This window comes from Manis pentadactyla, chromosome 10, assembly GCF_030020395.1.
Source record: "Manis pentadactyla isolate mManPen7 chromosome 10, mManPen7.hap1, whole genome shotgun sequence".
NCBI classification, from domain to species: domain Eukaryota; kingdom Metazoa; phylum Chordata; class Mammalia; order Pholidota; family Manidae; genus Manis; species Manis pentadactyla.
Genome location: NC_080028.1, coordinates 9,440,698 through 9,458,163, shown reverse-complemented (window position 1 = coordinate 9,458,163; position 17,466 = coordinate 9,440,698). Strand labels below are relative to the sequence as shown.

The 17,466-nt window shown below is 42.2% G+C and overlaps 1 protein-coding gene across 1 annotated transcript in view; it reads right to left on the bottom strand.

The window, feature by feature from the left end:
- FAM227A (family with sequence similarity 227 member A) overlaps window positions 1-17,466 on the bottom strand; it is a 63,386-nt gene that overhangs the window by 21,719 nt on the left and 24,201 nt on the right. Inside the window, exons 12-13 of the mRNA XM_057486361.1 lie at window positions 11,225-11,312; window positions 7,165-7,259 (exon numbers count right to left, since the gene is read on the bottom strand). Of these exons, the coding sequence (XP_057342344.1) occupies window positions 7,165-7,259; window positions 11,225-11,312 (183 nt within the window). The remainder of the gene's footprint in view (window positions 1-7,164; window positions 7,260-11,224; window positions 11,313-17,466) is intronic.

Sequence of the window (17,466 nt, the reverse complement as noted above, 5' to 3'; positions counted from 1 at the left end):
CCAAGAATAAGACAAATCCCAGCCCTCCTGGAGCTTGCATTACAGTAGAAAGAAAAACAATAAATGAACCAATCAAGCACTTTGATACTTTGGGCCAGATAACTCTTTGCTGTGGGGGCTGTCCTGTGCATAGTAGGCTGTTAAGCAGCCTGTGACATCACAGAATAATAAGTGCTTCAGGTAAGAATCAAGCAGGGCAAGGGATGAAGAGTGGTGGGACAGGAGGCTGGGAGGAAAGGAATCTTTTCTGTAGGGTGGTCAGGGAGGGCTGCCCAAGGGAGGAGTGACCCTGGAAGGTCCTGAATGGCAGGAGGAAGATCTGTGCAGAGATGTTCGAGGTCAAGGGGAGGGAAGTACAAGAGATCCTGAAGCCAGCAACAGCTTGGTGTGGCTGAGGGACAGAATCAAGGCCTGTGTGCCTCAAAGAAGAATGAAGATGTGGCTGAGGAGGGCGGGGGCCTCTGGGCCATGGGGAAGGAGTGAGGATCTCTTCTAAGTGTGACAGAAGCCACGAGGAGGTTTCAAGCCAGGGTACAAGACCATCTGATTGATTTTCTCCAAAGATCCCTTTGATGATGTGGGAGACATGGCAGCCAGGGGAGGCGCGAGTGTGAGAACAGCAATCAGGAGGCCTCTGCGGTGGTTCGGGGTGGGGGCTGCTGGGCTGGGACATCGGGTAATTGCAGAAAGGGGTAAGAAGTGATGGAATTTGCAACATATTATGAAAGCAGAGTTGGCAGGATTTGCTGGTGGACTCTAAGTTGGTATGAGAAAGAGAGGAGTTCGAGATGACTCCAAAGGTCAGAGCCAGGGGTTCAAGTGGGAAGTCCTGGGAGGAACAGGCAGTGGGGCTGGAAAATCAAGATGTCTGTTTGGATGCGCTACATCTGAAATGGTAATAGACAACCAAGAGGAAGTACATCAGAAAAGAGAACAGGCTGGGACCTCGAGTGATTTGTTTACCTTCCTGACAGTACCCTGCCCTTTTCCCAAAATGTCAATAATGATTATGTACCACTTTTGTATTTAAAAAATACATTCTATTTTTAAAAATCAGTTGTAATTAAACCAAACAAAAATTCTGCCTCATGAATAAAGGCTGTGACAGCACCTAACACACTATTCTCTAATCCTACCCATTTTTGTCACTTAATGAGATTTTTTCTGTATAGAGCAGGGTCCCTCAGCCGCAGCACTTTGACACTTTGGGCCAGATAACTCTTTGCTGTGGGGGGCTGTCCTGCACATAGTAGGCTGTTAAGCAGCATCCTGGTCTCTACCTGGTAGATGCTAGTAGAACTCCATCCTCCCCACACTCCCTGTTTGGCAATTAGAAATGTCTCCAAGAAATGGGACAAAATTGCCCCAGTTGAGAATCACTCCCTACAAGATCCCACTGGAATCCCAGACACTTGGGGTTCGTATATGACCTATAGATCACTTAGTATAGTGATTCCTAAACCCCCAGTTCCAAATGGGAACAGTCTCTGTTCACTGTTCTTCAGTGAAATGAGGGAAACAAGGAAAAAATAATAAATTTTTTTATTGTTAAAAATAATAAAAAAGTAATAAATCTAACACAAAGTACATATATTCACTTTAAGGACTTTCTTTTATTCTGAATTTATCTTTTCTATTTTTTTATATTAATAGGGTAATGAAATTTCTTTATGAAATGAGGATAGTAGCTAGCAATCATTTTGCTTTTATGGACTTAGTAAAAAAAAAAAATTTTTTTTCCAAAGTCTAGAAAATTCCAAAGTGAATTTAGGATCCACTAATCTAATTCCACGTTTATCTGAGAGTTGTTCTTTTGGCTGCCCAGTCTCCACTCTCCTTTCCTTACAGCCCCTGATTCTTGTGTGTTTGGGGAGTTAACCTGCCCTCTACTGCATTCCGGCTTGAAGGGATTTTAGATTAAATGCAAGACAAAAAAAAAGCCCTTCACAGGCTCTGCCAGAGGTTTCTCTCTCCCAGTTAGAGGCCAGAACACATGGAATAAACTGGGTCAATCAAAACTCTTGTTCCTTGGATTTTGAACCTTGAGTGGTGGTAAAATATAGACTGAAAACATATGGGGATTTATCCATTCTAGAGATGTCACCTTGGGGAGATGATCCAAGGGTTAAAAACTGCTGTGATTCTTCCCCTAGTCCCTGGACTAATTTTCAGACTTCCCAGCTACTCAACATTCTTCCAGTTTTTGCTCAGGTTGGCCAGGGACATATTTTGTTACTTGTAAGTAAAGAATCCCAACTGATACAGTCCTTTCAATAATATTGTCAACAGGTAATTGTCCATTTTTGCTTCCCTAACTTTGGAAACAGGGAATGTACTACCTTCTGAAGCATCTAGTTCCATTGTTGGTAAGCATCTGATTCTCCTCCCAGGTGAGAGGCAAGGGAAGGGCTTTAGGTACAGGAACCTGGGCATAATTAGAGGGGGTGGCTCATAGCCACAGTGCTGGGCAAAGACAGGTAAATTTGCAAGAGGGGAGAAGTTCTAGAACATCAGATCCAGGGGGCAGGGAGAAAGCAGAGTAGGTGCTGAAACGAAGGATTGGCATCAGAGATCTGGCAAGAGGAATGACTTGGTTTGAGAGCCAGAGCTGGAACAAGAACCAGCAGATGTTCTGCGGCAGAGCCAGAGGGTAAAGCTGGTTTAAAATGACATCTTGGACTCTAGGAAGTTTTTTCTTGCCCTAGATGAAAATCTGATTCTCTGTAATTCCAACCCATCTTCCTCCAGAACTACGTGTTACATAATGGTTTCTGAGAACCCTCAGATGTTCTCTAAGTCACCTTCTCCAATCTAAACATCTTCAGCGCTTTCAATTAAGTCTGAGACACGATTTCCAACCTGGTTTCTCTCTCTGGCATACATTAGGCGGGACCATCTAAGGTGGGACCATCTTCTTGTTCTGTGTCAAATACACTTTTTTAAAAGTTCTTTACCTTGACATCTAGACATCATTTTTCTCTGCTATCTCTGAAAGTAAGAACCTTTTTTTTTGTAAAATAAATTCATGTTCATTGTGAAAAATTCGTATGATACAAAAATGTATAAAGTAAAAGATAAAAGTCTCCCTCATTGCCACTTGCATTCCTATGAACAAATTCTGCTAACTTTTTTCTGTGTGTATCCTTCCAAACCTTTATATATGCACATATTGACTTTATACTAAAAATATATTTCAAAAATAAGAATGGAATCATACTATACATAATATTCTATTAATTTTTCACTTATCAGTATCTAAATACATCACCTGTAATATTCTCTTGATTTATTAATTTTAGACATCATTGACTGACATTCTTTCATATTAGAAGGTATAAATCTCCTTGTTTTTAATAGCAACAGAGAACTTATATCATGGACATTTCACAATTTACTTACTTATCTACCAAAAATTAAGTTTTCTTCAGTTTTTCCTAGCACAGATTAATGCTGTAACAATGGCCATGTATGAACATTTCAACAGGATAGATTATCAGCAGTGGAATTGCTAGGTCATGGGTGTATGCATTTAAAATGTTAATGGGACACTCTAAGCCCATGATAAGACATCTAAAAATGCTACATAAATATTTTTAAAATCCTTCTAAACGAATGAAGGAGCTTACAAGTAGTAAGGGAAATCCTTTGAGGCCTAGGGAGGTAAGGGATGCCAGGGTGCAGAACAACTTCAAAGGGAGGTGGAAATGACCACTCTTTGCTTGTTCCTACTGTTACTCCAAACATCTCTGCTGTTCCAGTGTTCTCTAAGTTTTTTTATGCTAATGTCTTTATCAAGTTACTGAGGTCTCTTTCTATTCCTAATACGGTAGGACATAAAAAAGAAACCCATCCTAGCTGGTATCAGAATTCACCAGAGGGAGGGGACTGTCCTTCTTCAGGAAAACACAGCAAAGAGCCACCTGGTGAGAAGTTTAGAGCCAAAGCAGCATGAGGGACACATTGCTCTGCATGGGAAATGCCCAGAAGAGGCAAATCCATAGAAACAAGGTAGATCTGAGGTTTCCAGAGGCGACAGGGAGAGAGGACCAGGCAGTGAGGACCGGAGAGGGTCTCCTGATGAGTATGGGTTTCTTTTTTGGGTCATAAATATGTTCTGAAATTAGATCATGGTGATGATTACACAACCTCGTGAATACACCAAAAACCACTGAATTGTACATTAAAATGCTGAATTTTACGGTATCTGAATTCTACTAAAGAAAATCTTGGCTTTAGCATTTACTAGCTATTTGACTTTGGGTGAGATACTTATTTCTGAGGCTTAGTTTCCTCATCTATAAAGTGGGGATAATAAATAAAACCTATTTTGCGTGAGGATTAAAAGAATTAATATATGTGATATGTTTAAAACAATGATATGTAGTGAGCAATCAATAACGTTAGCTATTATATGTTAGATTCAAAAAGCAAAGTGCAAAACAGTGTATACAATATTCCAATTTGTGTTAAAAAAACAAAAAGGTTTATATTCCATCAAACATTTCTCGGCTACACAGGAAAATAGTGTTTGCCTCTGGAAAGGGGGCATAGGGGACACCATGGAAGAGAGATTTACTTTTTATTATATATCGTTTAATATGTTTGATTTCACCATGGGCAAAGATTACCTTCTCAATAAAAACTATGGTATTAAAAACAAAGAATGGGCAGGTGATACCAATGCTGGGCTTCTTAAAGCCCTGCACCCACATGCTGGCTCCCCAGCAGGGAGCGCCCAGCAGGCCCCGTGAACAGCTTGCCGAGCCAGCTTGCCTTTGGCCCTTCCCTTCCCGTTGTCTCCGCCAGGCCCTCCGCTCTTACCTGCTTTCCATTCCCGTCACACTCTGCCACCATCGGCTCTAACTGCTGGGCTTCCCCTACCCACCAAGACGGATCAGAGTAGGGGTGAATTGTTCATCTCCTGTCTTCTATCTCTAGAGAGATCCTATCAGCAGTAAGGACCATAAGGCTGCCAGGCTTTATTTTCCCCGTTTTATAGAAGAACCTCAGAAAAGTTAAACAACTTGCTCAAGTAACACAGTTGATAGATGCAGCAACAAGATTTGAACCCATGTCTGTTTGTCTTTTCTAACATGCTCTGCAACTTCTCAAAAGTTTCACTGCTGCTAAATGCTGAGAGGAAAAAGGCAGTGGTAATAAATAAGGAGAAACGAAGATTCAAGAAATCTTCTGCAATACTTGCTGAACTTGGCCCAAATTCTATGATGTGACTTCCTTGCTAGTTGGTGTCTTAGGGGAGCGCCAAAACCTCTTGCCCTATTCAGGGTCCAAAGGGCCTCTTCCCACTACAAAAGACTGAAGATGTCATTGATGTAAACTACCATCCACCGAGTTTGCGGGCAAGAGTTGGAGGAGGGAAGGAGAAGAGGAGAGAACACACATTAATCCAGTGCTTCTCATGTTCTGGGGACTGTGCTGGTGGCAAAGAGCTCAGGCTTAGAGTCAGACAGATCTGCTGCAAGTCTTGGTTTTATCTGTTATTTACTTTATGAATGTGGACAAATTAATTACTGCTCTGAGCATCACTTTCCTTATGATAACTGAAGAGTAACAGGAGTAATTGTCTCAGAGGACTGTGACAATAAAACAAAATATGCTTCATGCACAGGCTTAGTGTAGTGCCTGACAGGTAGGTTAATTATCGTCACTACCTCAGGGAAACCTCATAAGGACACCATGACCTAGGAATTACATCCCCATTTCATAGAGTAGGAAACAGATTCAGTGCCCTCTTTCCATTATACCAAGGCTCCTGAGCTTCAAGCAAGTAGTTTAAATCCCTACAAAACTCCAGACAAAATGCTCACTCGGCTTTTGCCTACCCCAGCCAGGACTTACCCTTAGCAGAGCTCCTGACTGTGTCAGCCGAGTCTACCATCAAAAATGCACCCGTTCTACATCAAACTAAAAAGTTTCTGTACGGCAAAGGACACCATCAACAGAACAAAAAGGCATCCTACAGTATGGGAGAATATATTTGTAAATGACATATTTGACAAGGGGTTAACATCTAAAATATATAAAGAACTTACACACCTCAACACCCAAAAAGCAAATAACCTGATCAAAAAATGGGCAGAAGATATGAAGAGACAGTTCTCCAAAGAAGAAATTCAGATGGCCAAGAGACACATGAAAAGATGCTCCACATCACTAATCATAAGGGAAATGCAAATTACAACCACAATGAGATATCACCTCACACCAGGAAGGATGGCCAGCATAGAAAAGACTAAGAACAACAAATGCTGGCGAGGATGTGGAGCGAGGGGAACCCTCCTAACACTGCTGTTGGGAATGTAAAATAGTTCGACCACTGTGGAAAGCAATATGGAGGTTCCTCAAAAAACTAAAAATAGAAATACCCTTTGACCTGGGAATCCCACTCCTTGGAATTTGCCCAAAGAATACAACTTCTCAGATTCAAAAAGGCATATGTACGTCTATGTTTATAGTAGCACTTTTAATAATAGCCAAGATATGGAAGCAACCTAAGTCTCCATCAGTAGACGAATGGATAAAGAAGAGGTGGTACATATACACAATGGAATACTATTCAGCCATAAGAAAGAAACAAATCCTACCATTTGCAACAACATGGATGGAGCTGGAGGACATTATGCTCAGTGAAATAAGCCAGGCGGAGAAAGACAAATGCCAAATGATTTCCCTCATTTGTGGAGTATAACAACAAAGCAAAACTGAAGGAACAAAATAGCAGCAGTCTCAGAGACTCCAAGAATGAACTAGTGGTTACCTAAGGGGAGGGGTGCGGAAGGGCAGGTGGGGAGGGAGGGAGAAGGGGATTGAGGGGTATTATGTTTAGTACACATGGTGTGGGGGATCACGGGGAAACAGTATAGCACAGAGAAGGCAAATAGTGAATCTGTGGCATCTTACTACACTGATGGGCAGTGACTGCATTGGGGTATGGATGGGGACTTGATAATATGGGTAAATGTAGTAACCACATTGTTTTTTCCTGTGAAACCTTCATAAGAGTGTATATCAATAATACCTTAATAAAAATAAAAAAAAAAAGAAATGCACCTGTTCTTACCCTGACATCTTCAGTTTTTCTGGTCCTGTCTCCCAGTCCCTTTTAAATAATCTTTGCTATTAAATTTTCAATCATATGCTCACCTGCTTAGAAAGCATAATATCATGTTCTCTGGCTTCTGATAGCCTCTTGACTTGTTGTGTAGCTTTCCTCAAGACCAGAGTCTGATAATGGTGTCCTGTCAATGCAATATTAGCAAAAAGAAATGATCTTTGGAGTTTGTCAGATGTGATGAGAAAGAGTATAGGTAGATCTCAGCTTCCTATCAGTGTGAAAATGCCTGGGTATATTCAGATCATTGGGAAATACTAGAGGAAGCAGCTCAGGTAAATTCATACAACTTCACTTATGTTTTAGCCAGATATACACCTGTGGCCATTCATTTGTCCATTTACTTATCCATCTATCTTCCTAACCAATAAACATTTACTGAACATCTACTATGTGCTGGGCCCATGCTAGGTGCTAGAAGATTATCTTCAAAGAACTCACAGCTTAGTGAGAAAAAAAGACATGCAAACAATAAATGTAACACTAACTCAAATGTCATGATTGAATTCTCTACTGGCTATACTATGTTCACATAATTAGGAAGAAGAGGCCTTTAAAAATGCTAAGCAGAATTAGTAAGGGTCCTGTGATTAAATGAGAATAAAGGATCCAATTCTTGCACAAAAAGTTTGATGAATTCTCAAGGAAAAAGACAATCAGCATTGCTAACCTTGAAATGACTCCAATGTTGAAATGTTAAGAATCATCAGAAAAGACCGTATATCGGCTATAACAATGCTGTAAGAAGTAAGGGTGAATACTTTTGAAACAAAGGAAAAAATAGGAAGTCTCAGGAGAAAAAAAGGAGCTATGACAGGACCAAATAGAAATTTTACAACTGTAAAATACAACAGAAACAAAAAATTCACTAGATGGGATCAATAGCAGAATTGCAATGACAGAGGAAAGAGACAGTGAACTTTGAGGACAGATCAACAGAAATTATCCAATTTGTGTGATGTTTTCTGACACTACATATGTGGCTTTTCCGTATCAGTTCTCCCAATCACTGAAACAAACTGGGTGTCCAACAATTCAATTCAATTCAATTCCATATCTATCTGGAGTTAGTGTCAAATTCCACAAGTTTAAGGACTCAGTCTGACAAGACTATCCCCACTTTAGGCACTAGTCTCAAATGGGGTGCCCTCTACCCACACTTGTTTCTGGCCGATTACAAATTTGGGGGTTTCTACAACCCAATAGATAATTCACTAGGATTACTCACAGAACTCAGGAAAGTGCTATACTTATTACAGATTTATTATGAAAGATACAACTCAGGAACAACCAAATGGAAGAAATAGACAGAGTAAGGACACCAAGTGGATGGGGCATGGAGCTTCCATGCCCTCTTCAGGCACATCCTCCCAGCATATATTATGCTCAGCAACCCAGAAGTTCTCCAAATCACACTGCTCGATAGTTTTTACAGTCCAATATCTGATCCCCTATTACTCCCCAGAGATTGGCTGACAGTTTCCACCCCCTGATCATGTTTGTTTTTTCTGGTAACCAGACCCATCCTGAAGCAATCTGGGACCCCCAAAACCAGTCACCTTATTAGCATATGTGTGGTTGAAAGATGTTCATTATGAATAACAAAAGACACTCCTATCACTTAGGAAATTCCTAGGGTTTTAAGAGCACTGTGCCAGCAACTGGGGACAAAGACCAAATCTCTATTTTATTATACCACACAATCCGAACAATGCAGATAAAAGACTGGAAACAATGCATAGAGCCTCAGGGACCTATGGGACAATATGCACAGGTCTAACATTTGTGTTCATCAAAGTCCCAGAAAGAAAGGAGAATGTGGTACAGAAAAAATTAATTGAAAAAATGTCTGAAAACTTCCCAAATTTGGCAAAAGACATAATCTTACAGAATCAAGAAGCTCTGCAAACCCCAAACAAGTTCAAAGAAACCCCATCCCCATAACACATCATAATCAACCAGCTGAAAGACAAAGAAATTATCTTGAGGGCAGCCAGAGAAAAATACATTACACAAATTATGCATTACTCAAGGGGAACAACAATTTAAATGACTGTGGATTTCTCATCAGACAATTGAGGCCTCACAGCTGTGAAACAACACTGTAAAGTGCTAAGAGAAGAGGTTTGTCAACCTAGAATTCTAAATCCAGAAAAAATATTCTGTAAGAGAAAAGCTGAAATAAAGACATCCTCAGATGAAATTGCCAGCAGGCCTATTTTAAATGAAATATTAAAGGACTTTTTTTTTTGGTAGAAGGAAAATGATACCAGAGGGAAACTTGAAACTTCAGGAATGAAGGAAAAGTAATAGAAATTGCAACTATCTGGTTATATATAGTAATATATAGTGAATATATAATAAATCTAGTTATGTATAGTAAACATAATTGACTATTTTCCTCCTTTTACAGTCTTTAAAATACGTATGATGATCACTTTGGAATACAGTTTGGCAATTCCTCAAAATGTTAAACATGTGACCCAGTAATTCCACTCCTAGGTACGCATATGCCCAAGAGAAATGAAAACATATATACACATAAAAATTGCACATGAATGTTCACAGCAACATTATTTGTAATAGCTATGAAGTTGAAACATCTCAAACCGAATAAAAATAAAAAGACTGTACCTAAAACACTTGTCTTGAGGAAAATCTATAGTATTAAATGTTCATATTAGAAAAAGAAGGTCTCACTTTTATTCATTTCAAAATATTTTTTAATTCTCCTTGGTACTTCCGTCTTTGACTCATGGATCTTCATGAATATATGAATATGTGTATTCATTCGAATATACATATATTTGGGGACTTGCAAAGTCTCCCACAAATATTTACTTCTATTTGAAACCCTGGCTATAGCTCTCAAAGAGTGATCCCCAAGTTTTGTTTTGTTTTGTTAGTAACAGCTTTATTATTTACATAGTAGCTTCTCTGAGCCTCCATTTCAAAGGATAGTTTAATTTTTTGGAATAATGATTGAAGGCAAATTCTGGCTCTTAGACCCTCACCCCTTAAGATCCAATCACCACCGACCAGATGGTCGCCAACCCCTTAAGATCCAATCACCCCTTAAGAACACACCCTACCCCTACTCCTTAAAAACACGCTTCCTCACCCACGAGCTTCCTCACCCTCTCTCTGGGGGCAGCCATTTTCTCTTTCAGGTAGTAAAATCTCTTGCATGGGCCCTTGTCTCCTGAGTCGTTCTGGGGTAAGGAGGGTCACGGCGAGATACCCTTTCAATGATGACATGTATGAAGTCATCTAAAATGATACTTAACGAACACAGTTCCTGTTGTGTTTTCTTAGCTTCTGTACTTGCCTATTTGGCGACACTGTTGGCCAAAGGTGTTCACATCTCTGTGACTCAGAGCCCCTGCTCTAAAGCACTTCCTTTATCTAACTCACACACCAAGCTGATATTTCTCCTGGCCTAAACTAACCCGGGACCAGGTGCCAGACAACCAGGAACAGCCCCTTTACGCCAAAGCCCACCAGAATTACTCAAACCAGCCATCTTAACCAGTTCACCTTGTCATGCCTACCCTTTCCCAAGGAAATACCAGCAAAGGCTGTGGCCTGTGCCTTCCCCTTGCTCCTCCTGCCTGATGTGCTGCTTCCTGCCACGGCCCTGTGTGGTGAGCCACACCTCATGCTTCCAGCAGAACCGTGAGCAACGAACTTTTCTTTCACTGACATTGACCCCTCCACACAGTCACTCAGTCACTTTTATAAATTAACACCTATGCATGAATCAACTCCTACCTCAAATGCTGGTCTCTCATGGGGGAGAAAAGCAGTGAGCATGTCTTAGATTAATTTTCTTCCCTTGTCAACAACTGCTCTTCCCCATAGATATTGGCACTGTGCTAAACTCATCATCACAAAAGGAGTTTAACCAGTGCTGTTGGGCTGAAAAGACAATTGCTTCCTCTCATAAGATATTACTTGGTGCCCAGGCCCAGGCTAGAACCACAAATGTAAACCAGGGTGGCAAATTATGTTCAAATAAACCCAAGAAACTAGAATTTTAGAGATAATAAATAAATCAAAATCCTACATTTCCCTTTTAGGAAGTTAACATACCTTTTGCGGTATTCTGTTTTTGTGAGTTATCCAATGAATTCTTGCCATAAGAGATTCTCTCATTGGATGAATTTACATTAGAAGTCTCCTGGAGAGGGAAAAAAAAAAAAGAACAAATTTAGTAAAAGTAGTAGTGAGAGGTATACAAAAATTGCACATGCAGTTTCCTAGATATTTTTCATTGTTCTCAGCAGAGGAACATGCAGACTTCCCAGGCCCAGGACGAGCACTCAGCCTTCCATCCCAGGAGCATGGTGGAGAGAAGTTGCTGGCAGAAAACACATGGGCTGGGGGCCTGAGGCAGCCTGGGTTCCAGTCCCAGCCTTGTCACTCACCAGCTGGTAATCTTGGGCGAGTCACTGAACTCTCGACTGTCTTGGTTTCCGCATCGGATTTTATGAGGTCTAAGTCAGGCAATGCACGCAGAGTGAACAAGTGGTCACTCACGGGAAGTGCTCTGTGAACCCTGCTGCCACTGTTTACTCAATCCTCACCACCCCTCCTTCAGTAAACATTTAATTGAGCAACTACTAATGTTTCTGGTACTGGACGACTCTGAAACCTAGTCCCTGGCCAGGGAGGAAATAGTGAATAGATAATTACACTAAGGTGTAGAAAGTATCACACATTTATTAAAGAGGTAATATAAGTTAGGATTAGGTTTGTATGTGAGTGACAGAGACTCAAAATAACAATGGCTCAAACTAGGTAGAAATTTTCCTCTAACACACTGAAGGTAGGCAGGGATTTTATGGTATTTCTGCCGTAGCAAGTCCTTAGGGATTCCAACTTCTTTCGGCTCATGATACCACCTTTTCTAAGATAGGAGCTTTGTGTTTAGGGTCCAAGATGGCAGTTAGAGCTCCAGTCATCACATTCACATTTCAGGAAGCAGAATGGAGAAAAGGACAAAGAGACAAGGGATTCACATGAACTGTTTTTTAAAGGAAGGTTTCCAGAAATTGCCATGTGGCGTATCTGCTTGCATCTCATTAACTGGATCCTAGTCACATGGCTGTACATAGCTGAAGGGGAGGCAAAGAAATGTCATCTTTATTCTGGCCATGTATGTGCCCAGCTAAAAACCAGAGGTTCTCTTTCTAGAGGAAGGAAACAACAGATCTTGGGGAATAACTAATAGTCTGCTGCAACTAGTACGAGCAGAGTACCACAGGAAACTGGAGTGGGGAATGTTTGATTCTGTCTGGGGGAGAGCTGGAGGGCTTCCAAGGAGAGAAGACACTCTTATTCTGTCTTTAAGGATGAGTAGGAGTTTGGCAGTGTTAAACAGATGGCCCACCAAGTGGCAGACAAGCAGTCCACCAGCCTCAACAAACTCCTTTGCTTTATGTAAATATACTTGAATGGGAAGGAGAAAGCGGAAAGGACTTCCCATATACCATGCAGCTGGTTGTCAAACAGCTACTGGTTTTTATAGTGTTGAAGTGGTTACTAGGATCTGTTGGAGAGACAACATTCCCAGGGCTCAGTGAAGCATCCACTCATTGATAACAGGCCTCAGAGAGGTCTGCAGCAGAGCAGACAGCAAACACAAGGAGAGTGCTTGGGTTTGAGTTATTAGACCCTATCACTTACTGGAGAGACAGCATAGTAATGCAGAAAGAACTCAGACTGACAATGTGCTGAGGTCAGCTGTGTGGACTGAGGCAAGTTATTCATCTCTTTGAGTCTATTTCTTCTTTTGTCAAATAAAGATAATAATTACCTACCCTGCAGGGATACTGTAAGGACTAGAGGGGTTATGTGCAAAGAAAATCTGCCCATAGCAGACTCCCCAAAGTACTTTTTCACCCATTCTCTCATGCTGTGACCAGCAAGCACCACTGAGTGTGTGAAGTAAAGTGACCACCACTGGGATGGGGGGTGAACTAAGACTGCTCTGGGACCGCCCCCCAACCGTGGCCCAGAGGAGACCTGGCTGCACCGATTCTGCATGCTGAGAGCTTAGCTGTGATGGGACAGACCAGCAGGGGAGCCTGACTGTGAGCCAATATGAGATTCAATGGGGATGTCCGGAAATGTCTGGGAGGGGAGAGAGCTTTGCAGCTGATATTAGCAGGTATGGGCATGAGCTGGAAGAATTTGGGTCGTTACTGTTAATGATGCTTACTGTACCCATGCTCTGGAACTTGGGAAAATTCTTGTTGAAATGAGTAGACATTCTGATAGGCCATGACTAGACAAAAATCTTTAGGACATCACCTATCCCTAGACTGAATCTATAAGAGTTAATACCAATTGTGATGCCCATTTTGCAGATAAGAACACAGAGTCTCAGATTTGCTCAAAGCTATATAACAAGTAGCATCACCTAGATGGAAATTTAGATCTTCTGGAAGCAAGCCTAATGTGTTTTTCTGCTTTTGCTTATGGCTCCATGGTGGCCATTCACTCCTAGTTTCCATATTTTGTCACAGATATATAAAACAGGTAGAAATTGTTCTGTAACCCAATGTAAAGTACTGTTCTTTCTTTAACGCAATCTCTGAAGTCTCGTCTTGTACATATAACTACCTATGTGACATCTACATTGTACTTCTCACAGCCATCTTAAGGTTAAAAAGTGAACACTTGCTAGCTTCCCATTACCCCAAACTCAACACATTCTATCTCAGTAAATGGCACCATTCCGCTGCTTCAGCCACACATCTGGGAAGCATTCTTGAATCCTTCCTTTCTTTTTCCACCTCTCCTTCCCACTCCCAAAGCCGACCCATTAGCAAGTGCTGAAAGATCTATCTCCAAAACACATTTCAGGCCTGTCTACTTCTTGCTATCTATCATTGTCTCTTCCTTAGACAATTACAAAAGTCTCCTAACTGGTCTTCTGTCCCACTCCATGATATTCTCCATATTCAGAAGACAGTGTGATCATTTAAAAATATTAATCAGATCACATCATCCCCTGATTTTAATGGATTCCCTGAGCACTTGAATTATGTCCATCCTCCTTTGCAAGTGGCCTTTGCAAGTCCACAGGATCCAGCTCCTGCTACCTCCCCAGCCCTGACTCTTGCCCCCTTTTCCCCACATGCACTAGGCTATAGTATCACTGGCCTTCTCTCTGTTCCCTGACTATCTCAAGCTCTTTTTTTATTTTTGTCTCAGGGCCTTTGCACATGCTGTGCCCTTTTCTTGAAGGTCCTTCCACTCAATCTTCTAATGGCTGACTCAGTCCCGTCCTTTGGTTCTCAGCTCAAATGGCACTTTCTGGGGGTGTTGTCACATGTGTGCCTTCCCTTCTCCATGTACATAAGACCCATGTCCCAAGGTGAAAGACTTAAGCTGCTCTGTTGGCTTCTTTTGTGGCTGGGGTGCACATTTCCTAGGCTCTATTTTGGCTGTAATGCACCTGCCTGAGACTTCAAGATGGTAAGGTGCAGCATGAGTATGCAGGTGGCATGCAGACTCAAGTTCTTGGAGAGACAGTTGACAGGAGCTGGTTTTTCAAGGGAAGTAGAGCACAGCTTTGAGTATCCAGTTCCCAGTAACACTGGTCTGAGCACAGCCACATACCTTTGCCGTGGTGGTACAGTATGGGCATTCTTCTTGGTGGCATGGCCTCTGAAACTAACACACCAACCCTCCTGGGTAGCTGTGTGCCACTAACATCCTTTAATATATTTCCTCCTGCTTAAAGTAGCTGGCATAAGTTTCTGTTGTTTGCAAATAAGTACTCTAATGATGATTCCTCATAAGGGCCTTCTTTGACTAACCTAATATTTATTAAATGAATGAGTGACCCAGTCTCTAATAGGTAGGAACCCTTATTTATAGCTGAGCCTCAGCACAGAAGCCAGATATACAGTGTGATGCATTTTTTATCCCCAACACCAGGCAAGAGAAGGGCCAGACCACAGGCCAGACTTCAAGTAACTGAACTGTGGACTCTCAGACAGATTGTTGCCTTTGAAAAGCATATTGTGAACACAGCCAACTACTTCCTTGAACAGATGGGGAAGTGTGTCTGCTACAAACAAGACAGAGGCTCTGTCCTCACCATAGAATTCGACTACTTTCTCCATCCTGGTTTACCCAGTAAAACGTCAGTTGCTTTCAAGGTTGGAAAGCTTTTGATTATTTCTATTTCTAGGGCAGAAAATATAATCTTTTAGCTGAGTTTCTGAAATAACTCTCAGAAGATTTTATGTATTTCAGTAAAAAGAAAATACATTTGTTTTACACAGTGCAACAGGCAGAGCAAAAGCATTAAATGATATTTTGATCTTGGTCTCTGAGTGACAGCTGTCCCTCTGCAGTGCGTGCTTTGGCTATGCTTTTGGGGGTGGACACTCACAGAGCATCACTTATGCTAAGCACAGAGCCAAGGGTTTACAGAGATGACCTCATTCATGAAGTTAGGAATGTTTGTTGAGTGTCTTCCTTGTGCTAGGTCTTCCAGGAGCCAGAGATAGAACAATGGTAAAGGAAGAGGGGTCCTGTTCTCACAGGGTTTACATTCGAATTGCAGGAGACAGACACCAAACAATAGCTAAATCCCACAGGAGAAAGAGCAGATTGTGGGGAGCACTACAAAGGGAATTAAGACAGAGCAGCTGGGGAATCAGGAAGGGCCCCAGGCAATGACAGTGAAGCTGGGATTTGAAAGACAAGGAGCCAGCCATTCCCTCAAGAGCTCTGAGGAAAGCATGGTCCAGACAAAGGTGACAATTAGTGCAAAGGCCCAACTGGGCACAGGCCTGCAGTGTCTAAGAGGCAGAAGAAGGTCCAGCAGGCTGATGTCTGGTGCAATGTAGGAAATGGATGCGCGAAGGCTGGAAAGAGAGGTGGTGGCTAGAATTTGCAGGGCAATTCAAGTCAGGCTAAGGAGTCTGGATTTTACTTGTAGTGCACTGGAGAAGCTGTTGGAGATTTTAGGGAAAAGCCTCATCTGGTGTATGTCTATAAAAGATCACTCTGGTCACTCCATGGAGGCCGGGCTGGGCCATCTCTAAGAAACCAAGCCTTAGAGATGTTGAGTAACTTGTCTAAGGCTGCAGAGCCTGAATCTGAACTCATGAGGCCAGGCTCCTAACCAGAGACCTTCAACCCCTTTGTGACATGAAAGTTTTCTAAGGAATGGCAGGGCTGCCAGTTCCAAGGACATCAATTTCCAGATCCTCAAGTTCCCTTACAGACTGTTTTCTAAAAATGATCATCCTCAGAATGTGCAGCTGTTGACATTTTAACATAATATTTAATATTAAAAAGTTTACAAAAGAAAGGCACACCCTTCATCCATCCCAAACATTCCTTTGCTGAATGTTGCAGGGTGGACACCCCCAACTCTGCACCAAACAAACAGGGGAGGCTGTTCTAACAATGAATCAAGCCTCATATGCTACTTGTAAAGAATGAAGCATGGCATTAGAAATGGAGATGTTGGTGTAGAGCTTGAAGATTAGTTGGGGAGCCAGCCATATTACAGTAATGGCTGAAGAATTAACTCAAATGCCCAGAAAGAGAGGGATATGAGCACAGTTAACGAGGCCCCAGACCAAGGTCAAGACAGCTGACCCTGATGACAAGGGACTAGCTAAGATAGAAGGATGAGTACATGTCCCCTAAACCAGGGGGCGCAAATTTCTTCTGCAAAGATCCGGAAACAGTGTGGACTTTGCAGGCCATAAAGTCTCCATTGCAACTACTCAACTCTGCCACTGCAGCGCAAAGACAGTCGAAGACAATGGTCAACCAGTGACCGAGGCTGTGTGTCAGTCAGTAAAGTGTTACTTAGAAAAATAGGCAGTAAAAGGCCTCAATTGTAGTTTGCTTGAGCTTTGATTTTTTCCAGCTCTCTAGAAAGAATAGACCCTTATTGGTAGGTTTGGCTTGTTTCATGCTACCGATGGGAGATGGTGACAAAGATGATGCAGTGGTGGAGGGAGCATACCTGGGACAAGAGGAATGGCAGGTAGATAGGCTTGGTGTTGGTAGGGGGTGTGGAGTCTAGGAACCGAAAGAATGCCCGTGCAGCAGGAGCCCCAGGAATCCGGGAAGGTGGAGACGGGCCTGGTCAGACATGGCAGAGCCAGGCAGGTCAGTCTACTCCAGAGGCAGGGGGAAAGAAGCCTTCTGAGGTTTGGAAGTGCCTTTTATTTGGGTTGGGAGGAGGGTGTTTCAGGGTGGGAGGAGTAGGGCAGGGCCAGCAGTTTGAAAAGATTGCAGGGGTCCCAAGGTCCTGAGGGAGAGGGAGCCTCCTGCAACTGAGGGAGCTCTGG